This window comes from Macrobrachium nipponense, chromosome 34 (assembly GCF_015104395.2).
Source record: "Macrobrachium nipponense isolate FS-2020 chromosome 34, ASM1510439v2, whole genome shotgun sequence".
In the NCBI taxonomy this organism is placed as follows: Eukaryota; Metazoa; Arthropoda; class Malacostraca; order Decapoda; family Palaemonidae; genus Macrobrachium; species Macrobrachium nipponense.
This window is the reverse complement of record NC_061095.1, coordinates 41,987,052-41,999,551: the sequence shown is the minus strand read 5'-3', so window position 1 is coordinate 41,999,551 and position 12,500 is coordinate 41,987,052. Positions and strand designations below refer to the sequence as shown.

Genomic DNA, 12,500 nt, shown 5'->3' with positions numbered 1-12,500 from the left:
TACTCCATCACCATCATGGGACTTATCTGTTCCTTCTACATTACCGTCGTAAGTATGATCGCTAACGTTAGCTTCTTCCGTGTTTCCTGAATTCTGTAACACTTTCTGAATCCAAGAAACGGTCTGTTGCTTCTTTCCGGTATGTTGCAAATCACATGATGATGATCTATTTTTGCATTTTTGTCATATGAATACAATTTGAAGCTGTCTGAAACAAAGGTTCTTTCTCAAAGCATTTGGTAACTCTGTAAACGATTGTGAATTATACTCAAAATCATAACAAAAACACTCTCAGAGTAACCTTTATTTACTTGAGTGCACGGAAGCCATATTGCACACCGATTTAAGCAACCTTATCTAATATATAAGTTTTTTTGTCTTTATAACCATGGAAATTGAATTTTTCTAAGATTATGTTTTGCTATTTGTCATAGATTTGCAAATGATTCGAAACCTGATGGACATGAAAGTTAGATCTCTAAAACAAAACGTTTCTGTTGTTTTGATCATGTTTTGGGAGGTTTATGGTGTTGTTATCGGCAACAGCCATCCATAGCGTTACAGATAAGGAATAGTTTAATGTAACATGCAGGGAGTGATACAGAAGAAGTAAGTTTTATGTTCCGTCCGGTGATATCTGTGTCGAAAGTGAAGGAAATTTACCATGTGTGTGTGTGTGTGTGTGTGTGTGTGTGTGTGTGTGAGTGTCAGATTCCCCTTCATTCCTTGTAAATGTCCATGTTAATTCTTTGTTTTATTTTACCTGTTTCATCATATTCTCGTAAAGCAGTTTAACAATAATTCTAAATTAATGAGTTGCATCTCTAGACTAATTTATGGCTCCTTAAGGAGGCAAGAGCCGGTTGAAAACACCGATCAACAAGGTTGGAAGACAGCAAAAAATGATTTTACAGGCCATGGATTTACAAGGCCATGGTACCAAGTCCACTGCTAGCTGTTTCTTGTTTTGGACCCAACTGCCTGAAAAGAAGGGACGATTCCTCTTGATGAATGTGACTACAAATTAAAACCATTCTCCATTTTGGTAACGATTTAACTAAGCATCCATTTTTATAAGTAACTTTTCCTTTTATTTCTAGGGTGGTGTCAAAGCAATAGTATACACAGATGTCGTACAAACTATATTTATGTTTCTGGGAATGATAACGACCGTGGTTATCTGTGTTCTGGATTTCGGCGGGCTGAGCAATATCTTCTCGATAGCCAGTGAAGGTGGGAGGATGGAGTTTTTCAAGTAGGTATTTCTCGTTCAGAATAATAAAGCCAAGGTCGACATAACTTTGAGACTGACTCAGAACGTGCAAATGACATAAATAACAATGTATAATATATTACTAACATATCCTTAGTGGCTGCCTCAACAAGAGATTTTGAGCAATACTTCTTATTTAAGTTAGCGTTTCGAATGACACTGAAGGTACTACACAAAAAAAAAAAAAAAAAAGTAAGGCTAAAATGACGTATTTCTACGTTGATTTACATGCCTTACCAGGAATGCGTGGTATGAGTTTAACTAATGTAAACCATATGAAATTTATTTTTCTGAAACAGCAGCACTGATAACATATTACTTATAACAAAGGTATTGCCCTAACCAATTGCTTCCTAGCCACGTAAAAATATCTAATCTTTCTGACCAGCCCTAGAAGAGCTGTTAATCAGGTCAGTGGTCTGGTTAAACTAAGATATATTTAAAATTTTGAAGTAGGAAAGTAAAAAAAAAATAATTCTCTTGTTTGCTATGTTCCATAAATTACATTTTAACAGGGCTCTTTCAAATTCCCATTTGATCCCCGATTTCCTTTTCCTGCCGAGAGCAACCAGACTTGCTGAACAGCAGCACCAATATTCAGTGAATGTGTCTTGCTGTCGAACTTCTAAGTTTCAGAGGACCTTTATTCCTCTCACCTTTGAACTGTGGAACAGCCTCCCTGGGGATGTAGTGCAGTTGGAACTTCAAAAGCTTAAGCGAAGATGCAATGTAATACTACCCTAATATAATCCAACCAGTAGTATAGTATTTCACATAAATTCTTATATAAATTCTAATTAATCATTTTTTTTTATTTATCTGATTTTCATATAACTTTCTGCATTTCCTATGACCCTCTTTTATTTATTTCCATATGAATAGGGTTAATTTTCTGAAAAAAAAATAAATAATAAATAAAATAATAATAATAATAATAATAATAATAATAATAATAATAATAATAATAATAATAATAATAATAATAATAATAATAATAATAATAATAATAATAAGTGCTAAGATAGTTATTAAAAAACCTTAAGTAAACTAAACTTTAATGTAAGAAATATGGGGAAATAAATTATCATATTTATGTTATTTGGAGTTAATTTGTTAACTAAGCAAAATTAATGCAATATATTTGTTTCGTGGGTCAAATGACCCTGTTTAACTAAAAGGAGAGAATTCCTGACTTGGTAACGTGACCACTCTTCGATGTTCCCATTGCCTTCCCTCTCTGCGTAGCTGGAATCAGTCATTAAGTCTTAGGCTAATTCAAACTCTTAAGATACAAAAAATTGAATCTTTATTTTCCACAAAATAGCTAACATGAAAAAGGAAATAAAAATGAATCTAAAATCCCAAAACCATAAGGTATCATTACTGTTCTGCATAACCATATTGAATAGAACTATCACCATTTATTCTCACTGTCAAATAACCCCCATCAGTCTTTCTCAAAAATATGTCTAGATAATTCATTTTCGGTAGTGGCAGTCCGAATCCATCTGCAAAAGAAATTACAATAATCAAAAATGGCAATGTTAAAGTTAATCAATAATGTTAAGTGTTGCACTGCACTTCTCTTCTCAGAGCCTCTAAAATAAATGTCACTGTTCAAGGTTTCAACGTCTTTTTCTTCCACTTTACCTTATCTGATAGATCTCTGAGTGCCTCCTCAGGCCTTGTTTTACACTGAATGTATGTCGTATAATTGCCCCAGTAATTACCACACTAGAGATTTTATTCCATTCATTTGCTCTAACAGACGTATGAACTTACGTATGTTAATGGACGTACAAATGCAAGCACCCTAGTCTATTCCTGATTCCGATGTGCGTGTGTTTTCCTATGTCTCACGTACGCGTCCTATTTAGTGCACTGACGTCACAGTCAATGTGATCGCAAATGTTATGTCTTTTGTCCCCTTTGAACATCCTGAAGAATTCACTCGAGGCTATACTGTGTTTGCATCCAACTGCCTGTCACTCGTTATTGACCTAATTATTTCATACGTTTTGGATAATAAGAACCACCTCAGAAACGACTTCTGTAGGATGCAAATTGGCATGTATTTGAAAAAAGAAATAATATAGAAAGGGAAATCCCCGAGAAAGTTGTGCTTCATTTATAAAATAAAACAACAAATATTGTGATTTTCAGGAAAGTTTTTTTTTCCAAGCTACAATATGATATGCTGCATTAATAAAGGAAGCAATTTGCACACAAATATTTCAAGAGTCTAATTTTTCAGCTTTGACCCAAGTCCCTACGTACGATACACTTTCTGGTCTGTGCAGGTCCTTGGCTTCTACACTGTGATTGGAAGGTTAGGAGTCAGTCAGATGGGCTACATGCGGCTCTCCTCTGTGCCGTCTCTTGCTAAAGCTAAAAGGTAAGAGCCACTTTCTCTCTCCAGTAGCAGGTGAACAACCCGCTACACTGCTCCTCCCCACACTCAACACACAAACACACACACACACACACAAACACACCTACACACACACACACACGCACACTCACACACACACACACACACACACACACACACACACACACATATATATATTATATATATATATATATATATATATATATATATATATATATATATATATATATATATATATATATATAGTATATACTATCATGTACTGCTACAGCTGAAAAGTAGGTGCGGACCAGTTCCGACTTTATTTCCAAGCCATCAACGAAGGACTGATACATAGTATTAGAAATCACAAATGTATATACCACAGATACAGTGTTCACAAACATACATAACCGTTTGTGACTACAGGTCCTCCACCACCAACAGGTGTCAATAGTAGACTACAATATCCACACCTGACAGATGTCAAGGAGGCGTGGGTGGAACTGCTGCCCTCTACTGTGTTTACAAATACAATAATACTTATTTCATACAGGCTGCCTAAAATATGTACAAATTTCTTTTGATATTAAAGGATCATGTCTTAACTGATATTTATATTATGCCATAACTTTCTTTGATAAAGCTAGATTCAATGCTATTCCTTTCCTGTATATTATTAGAATACATAATCTTATTTGCCCCTTCGCAGTTGATAGTATGATTGCCCTCACCTACACATAAAAAAAAAAAAATAATAATAACACTGTTTACACATGCACATCGCACATTTTTTCTATGTTGGTTTCTTCTTCTTTTCCTTTCCAGTACTTTATACCCGTTTGGCGTCTAATATAGAAGTTGACACAAACGTATATTGAATTTTATATACACATCCTTTTGTATTGTTGGGAGAGTTTTTAATAAGTATATGTTCCATTGTTTTTTTTTTCTGAAATGCTACATTAACACTAAAATTCTGAAGGTGAGGAATATCTGACATATTATCATTACAAGGTGTTACAAGCAAGTTTTTATTGTTTTTTTATAAAGTTTTCGTCGTTTCGGTTTTTAATGTATGGTATTTTTTTGTCGCTTCTATCTTATATCTATATATATATATATATATATATATATATATATATATATATATATATATATATATATATATCTATATATATATATATATATATATATATATATATATTATATATATATATATTATAATATATATATATATATATTTTTTTTTTTTTATATATATTCAGGGCTACATATACGTAATGCTCTTAAAATTATAGATGTGAAAGTCTGTAACCACTGTTTACAGATGCTAATTCTCTGTATGAAGCAATCCAAAAAGGGTGAGCGTCCATCATTTTACGACTTCTACAGTGAATTTAATTAATGGAACAGCTGTGCTCAAATCGGAGGCAACATGATTCTTTTTGTACGGCCCAAAATCCCAGAAACAACATAACCTTGACAAGTGGTTTTAAACTTTTTTTTATTCATTCCCAATGCCATACATGTCAACAAGTTTATGAATTCCCAGATAGCACTATTTTTCCAATGCTTATGTAAATATGATTCCTTTTATGCACTGGTATAATTCGTCACCTGTGTGATTTAAATTTTTTTTTACTTAGCTCACAACACATTGCGATAAGGTCAGCAGTGCAGTCCATGACAGTGTGCATAAGATGCTCTTCAGGTTGATCAACATAACTACCGCTGAAGCATTGTAACAGTAGACTTAATAAGTTCAATAGTCATACCAACATTTTCAAAATGGGAATATGAATTACAACAAGTTTTCTTTGAATGTTGAAGTTTTAGGCTGTGTTCAAGCTGCCTGTATATTGTAAAATGATGTATAGGCATAAAAAATAATCTAAACCTTCTGAGATGTAATTTTAGTTACTAAAGTATTTATTGGTAGAGATTACCTGTTCTTTGAGAAATAAAAGATGACAATGATTTTAATTAGATGGAGAAGATGTCTATTAATCGAAATATATTTTAGTATTAATGGCAAGGCGTTTGGAATACTTGTTTTTTTTTTCAACTGGATTGAAATATTAGTTTTTTAATAGTCTTTCTGCTCGCTTTTGATGTTTAATATATCATAAGGCAACTTGAAGTGCAATGGCCAGAAATTGTTAATATAGAGATGTGATTGCTAAGTGTAATTTATTTATAGTAATTAAAGAAATCTAACACACCTAGGCCTAGGAAAAAAAACCTTGGCTTTAACAAAAGAATAAATGCATAAACGAATACTTAGGCTAGTAAGCAACATTTTTTTTAATGGTTAAGAAATATAACTTAAACCATTTCATTTTAACGAAAATCGGAATATTCTTCTACAAACAAAAAGTAAATGGTTTCAAAATAACTCCATTGTCACTACTCTTGTAGACCAATGTTACACTAGGTGGTTCATGTTGTGCAGCCAGCTCACTCAAGTTTTTACTTCTATATTTACTTATTTACATTTTTTCGGCATTGAGGTGTAAAAATAATCAAATAGGACTATTTCATATTTCATGGTTGTATTTCAAGCAATATTAATGTTATGACAATTTTTTTATTTCGTTTTTATCTAACATTCAAACTAATGTTTGAGGATGACTTTTTAAAATTTATTTATTTATTTTTGTCAGATGCACCGGCTATGGTTGAACGAAAATTTTGTAAATGTGGAACATGTGAAAATTTTTTACTGTTTTGAAATGTGTGAGATATTTCACTGGCATGAAACATATTATGGTCTTATTGTATACAACAATCGTATTCTTGCATTGAAACAGTAGATAAATAAGGAGCATGTTAGGTTCCCAATTTGTGAATTTTGAACGAAATCCTATGAAATCGTGTTGTTGTTGTAGTATCACTTATGAGCTTAGCTGTACGAATTGGTTTAACTTAGCAAATGGAATTACATTTTTAAATGTTTTGTTTTCAACAAATTCCATATATAATTTACTTATCACTGGTGATAGAAGGTTTCCACTGCCATAACAAAAATTTTTGAGTAAAATGCACCATTAATTTAAAATTTACATTCTTTTACACATAATCTAATCAGTTCAACTAGAGTGTAAGATCCACAACCAGTTTTACTCGTACAGCCATGTTCATAAGTGATGCAACATGACTGCGTAGAATTTCGTTCAAAATTCACTAACAGGTAACTATCATGCTTCATATTTACCTCTTAATTTAATGAGAAAGAACGATTATACCTTAAAATGAGGTCATTATATGTTTCATAAGAACGAAATTTGTCAATAGTTTCAAAAAACGGCGTAAGGAAATGTTATGTTGTGCCCAAATTTCAGAAAAACAGTGTAGAAACATTTCCAAAACTCTCGTTCAACCAGCGCATGTATTCGTACGTAGCCCTCAACAAACCAAGGTTCAAAAAAATGGTAAAATAAAGAAAAACAAAAAAAATAAAAAAAAAATTTTATACCATTTTTATGTTACATTACAACCATAAAATTCTAAATAGTCCAGTGTTTGCTGTGAATTCACATACATATCAACATAGTATATGTCACTTTAATAGGAAAAAAGGCTATTTGGCAACTGTTGCATTTGAAATCTTAGATAATACGAAAATAGTCATATTGAACATTATTTGAGTTTGGCAGCTATTTCAGGACAATTAGTATATATTATAGGAAGCATAGAAACTACGTAGACAATCTGAATGGCTGGTTAGGGGGGCGGGGGGAGTTGGGGCGCAAGCTGGCCTGGTTCTGTGTCATGTGATTTATAAGTCACAATAGAGTGACAGAAAGAAGCTTCTAGAACAATTGTGTTTGTGAGTATGAGTGTGCATCTAAGAGTCATGATAGGGCAATATAATGAGGTACCATGCAAATAGGTATATGATTCTGGCAATAACTTGTGTTTGTGAGTGAAGGTGGTGGACCATTTTCATTATTTCCATTGCACATGTTTTATTGAACATTTTCCATATGCAGTGTCTGAAGCCCATAATTCTGTGAAGTGACTGGGAGACGAGTTTTCCACCTTTTGGTTTGCTTTTAGTTTCATACTCTAAGGACCCTTTTATTTTTTTTCCACATGTATGCAGCTGTTTTTATGATTTTCTAAAAGAAGTAACCTTTGTTTTTCCTCAGATGTATTTGATTATGCTCATGTGATAAGGGAATTTTTTGACAGATAGCCATGACTTCGGTCATGGCAGATATTTAATATGATGAGAGATTCAATTTTCCATTTACTACTTATCTGCTAGAAGTAAGGACTGTCATGCGCCTAACTTCTTCAATTCGTTTTTTTTCTGTTGGTATGTTAAGTTTGGTAATAAAAGTGGAATTTGTTTTGATAGACCATGAGTTTTGTTTAACCTTAGTTAGATGATACTGCAGCTATTTATAGATAAGACTGACGCAACTATGGTACGTGGGGACTTGCAGGAAGTAAGCGTTTTTTTCTTTGATCTTTGGGATTTGATGATAGGAGGTAGCGATGGGGAGATCACACAACATTATTGAAGGCTTTCGATTCGTTTACTTGTAATAGCTTTTCCACTCTCCTATTAAAACCATTATTCACTTTGCCAGACGGTTATATATTTTTTTTAGTTCTTTATATGTGCTATCATTACTCAAAGCACTATTCAGTTTTCTATATACTTAATTCTGTTTAGATGTACAAGAACACCTGATTTGTCTGTTTTTGCAGTTCATTGGTGACAACCATAAATCTTTTGGGGAAGTTTGTGGTGTCTGATTTTCTTCATATTTCCATAAATCCCTCCCTAAACTATTTTTCCAAATTGCACAGTACTTTCGTATCTTTTACACTATCCATACCTCCAGTTGATAAGGCAAAAATAAAACCGTACACTAAGGCACTGATCACATTTCTATCCAGGTGTTTGTTTGATAAAGTACCGACACATTTATGACTCGCGTTGGTGGTCCCAGGGCTTATTTCGATCAGCAATATCATGCCATTGTTGTTTTTACATTTAAGACTCCGCTATTCCTTACATCACATAGTGACTATACCAATATTCAAGTAGGGAATCTTTCTACTCTAGTGGTATTGGGGATTTTTTTTTCTCAATAGATCTTCAAAATTCGTTTTAGTTTTTAATATCTTAATGTTGATATGTTTTCTCCAATAGGCCTGTGTAAACCTAAGCCTACCTTATCAAAGCAATTTCTAAAACGTTAAATTTTTTTGAAAAGCAGTAGAGATGTATGGAAAAAGGATTACCCTATTTATAAACACAGCACAGGGATAGCAGTACTAATGAGCTAACCAGTCCCGCCTGCCTGACACTTGTCAGGTGTAGATTTGTGGTCTCCTATGATGTGTATGTTTATCTGCATTGTCCTTTGATAATGAAAGGGTGATTTCTACCGAAATGAGTTTTGAAGCCACTCCTACCTGACATGTCAGTAGGGGATCTATAGTCTCAAACAGCTGTGTATGTTCGTTAGTGCTGTCTCTGTCTCTTGTATAAGTGAGATTCTGTTACGATGTATCAGTCTCTCGTCGATGGCTTGGAAATAAAGTCGAAACTGATCAGGACCTATACACCCTGTCTCTTATTTTTCACCTATGGTATTGTGTGATAAACAAATCATTTGCTAATGTAATTATAATTATGGAATTTATATATATATATATATATATATATATATATATATATATATATATATATATATATATATACGTATATAATGAATTGTTTTTAGTATAGAAGTATGGATGCTAAATACTTTAGGTTTTAATGTATTATAATGCAGATCTTCCAACATCTTACTTGAGGGTGCTGCATTCAGAAATCTAGATAATTCGGTCATTTTCACTGCAGATTGTGTTCTTATTACTTCGTGGGTCAATGCGTCCTGTGGCTGACATTCCTCTTCTCTGGCCTCGTGGCCTACGTGGCCTACAGCGACTGTGATCCGCTGACCTCCGGGAGGATAGCCGAACCCGACCAGATTCTGCCCTACTTGGTGGTCCACAAGATCTCCCACGTGCCCGCATGGCGGACTCTTCGCTGCAGCCGTCTACAGTGGCATGCTTAGGTGAGGCCTGCTCTGAGCACCTCGAATGTCTTTAATGATCATAAGAACGAGTGTGAAGGTTCTCAGCTCTCTCAATGTAATCTGAAAAGGATTTTTGCACTGGGATACGCAAGTACTAAGTATCAAAATTCCATGCCCATGGTATGTATAGGATTATGTACGACGATAACAACGATATGGTTAGGAAGATATAATATTTAAATATTTTCACTTATGTGCTTTGGTAGGTGATGGAAACATTCAAACAATTCTCTCTCTCTCTCTCTCTCTCTCTCTCTCTCTCTCTCTCTCTCTCTCTCTCTCTCTCTCTCTCTCTCTCTCTATATATATATATATATATATATATATATATATATATATATATATATATATATATATATATATATATATATATATATATATATATATGCATATGTATATGTGTGTATGGGTCTGTTTATGTGTGCGTGTGTCCAAGTTCATGAAAAACCAGATTTTGTGAACAAAGCCACTTACGTACATATGTACAGTAAAGCTGGAAAGGAGAATGATTTGCTGGCCGATATTCTCAGTATTCCCATCTCTGTTCAGCGCATCTTGAAGTTCAATGTATTGTTCTGTGCGTGGTGTGTTTTGGTTAAGAAGAATATAAAGTAACCTTTACAATTCGTTTTTTTGGTGTACATATCTACCGTGAACTGACGGTACTTTTTCTTTCGGTCTCAAGATCCGATTAAATTCTCCATCACGGACAAAAGGTGACAAGCAAGAAAACTTTAAGTGAAACTTTCTTCGCTATCTCTTGACCTGTTTCAGGGATTGACTTGCTGTATTTCAAAATTATACGCATTCTACCCATGAGAAACATCGATGGGTATTGCAAGCTGTCGTAAGACCTTTAAGTGTTCTCGATATTTTCGAGAGTGTTGTTGCAGTGAGTCAACACTATGTCACGCTTCCCACGTTCTTCCCCAACCAAGATGAGAGCTACTTCATTACTTGTTGGAACACTGAACGGCTGCTTTTCAAGCTCTTATGATGACCTCTGATCGGGCATTTCTTCCATCCGCTCTAATGCACAGTTATAGGAACTAACATATATATGAGCTTCATGGAACATGACTAGCAAATCGATAATTATCTGCAGTTCAATTTCTTCTTCTAGCTGATTGTAGCGACAAAGTCGGTTTACTTCATCGTTTCCAGCACCCATGAAATAGTATAACTGTACATAGTGGGGTTCTTCGACACCGTCATTGTTTGGCATCGGCAGTAAGCTACCCAAAACGGTGATAACACTACTCATGCATCTTGGATGTGGCAGAAAAGCCTCCTTCACACATCGCCTTAATAAAGATCTTGTCAGCCATAAAGGATTCATTATAAATCAATTGCTATACTTCCATATCCTTTGATGAAACTCCTTATCCATGGGTGAGCTTCCTTTGAGCAGTTGATGAATCAGTGGAGGCAATGGTTTCAATCTCACCTTTCGAGTTCGATTGGATGTGGATCATGCAGTCCTATCACATAGCCTGAGTCTAACTGCCTCTCCAGCTGGATCAGCCTGCCTTGCTCTAGTGCTCTTGTTTGGCTACTCTGGCAGTGGAAAGGCGTGCTTCCGTTTCTTCATCCGTTTTGTAGCCTACCTGTTTGGGCTCTTCTGGTGGTTGGAATGGCGTGCTTCAGGGTTTTTGTTCCTACAGCTGGTTTCAGCCTGGACTTGTTGTTGTGTGGGCTGATCTACCAGCTGAACAGTGTGCTTCTGTTTCTTCGGCTGTTGTTGACTGCCTTGTTCTTGTTTGGGCTCTTCTGGTGGCAGAACAGAGTACTTCAGTTTTCACTTGTAGTCGCCTGTAAAATTGAAAATAATGTTGGATTTTGATATTACCATTTCTCAGAAAGATTTTTCTAATATGAACTGCACATAATGCACAGCCACAATCTAAATATTGAAAATTTTTGCCAGAATCCTTACGTATGGTGTGTGGATACCGCGTATGTACACGTCCTTCCTGAGAACGTGTCCGTGACATATGACGGGCATCACAAGTACGGCGGCCAATCGATGGTCTCTTCTTGTGGGACATCGTGCACTCATGCAGTACTGCATTGGTTTTCAGAATAAGAAAATTGTGACATTGATCACTTGAAAAAAGAGTTATATGAAACGCTTTTCAATGTATAGATAATTCTATTCATTGAATATTTTCTATGCAAACACCAGCTTTATTGATCTCCATGCTTTAGGAGCACATCAATCAATCACTAATTGTGCGGGTAGTTTTACCATTCCATAGGTATACGTAACTTAAATTTTTTCGTGACCCTCTGGGCCCCAATTCCCAAGGTCGCGGTAGGCAGGTTACGACCCCACCTTCTCCCCTGCTCGGCATATCAGAAGAGTTTAGGCCTCCTGCCCATTAATATTGTGGGAAACCCTCATGCGCCCATTCTCAGGGGTGTTGCCCCCCTTACTACTGAGGGTGCCTTATGGGCCCCATATTGCGGGGAGCCTATTTGTACCTATAGACACACTTGTACAAATATAGATGTCAACTTCGAAAGTCGTAAAAAAGATGATGTGGGGTGTGAAAAAGAGTGGTTATGATTGACCCCCTTTTTAGGTGGGAAGGAGTCTAGGGTAAAAATTTGGTAGCCATAGCTTTCAAATCTGAATGTTGTAATAAATGAGGGGTATGGAAAGATGGGTTATGCCCCCTTTAGAAATGGGCTCTTGAATTTCTGATATTGATTCAAACTTTCTTTGGGTGGGGAGAGTCTATGGTAAAAA

At 35.1% G+C, this 12,500-nt stretch overlaps 2 protein-coding genes across 2 annotated transcripts in view; one reads left to right on the top strand and one right to left on the bottom strand.

Annotated features, from left to right (window-relative positions):
- The window catches only part of LOC135207738 (sodium-coupled monocarboxylate transporter 2-like), a 15,238-nt gene extending 5,511 nt beyond the window's left edge, over positions 1 to 9,727 (top strand). The window contains exons 4-7 of the mRNA XM_064239564.1: positions 1 to 48; positions 1,101 to 1,255; positions 3,528 to 3,668; positions 9,511 to 9,727. The exon at positions 1 to 48 is cut by the window's left edge and continues 141 nt beyond it. Coding sequence (XP_064095634.1) covers positions 1 to 48; positions 1,101 to 1,255; positions 3,528 to 3,668; positions 9,511 to 9,727 — 561 coding nt within the window. The remainder of the gene's footprint in view (positions 49 to 1,100; positions 1,256 to 3,527; positions 3,669 to 9,510) is intronic.
- LOC135208021 (sodium-coupled monocarboxylate transporter 2-like) overlaps positions 1 to 12,500 on the bottom strand; it is a 51,433-nt gene that overhangs the window by 23,961 nt on the left and 14,972 nt on the right. The window lies entirely within an intron of this gene.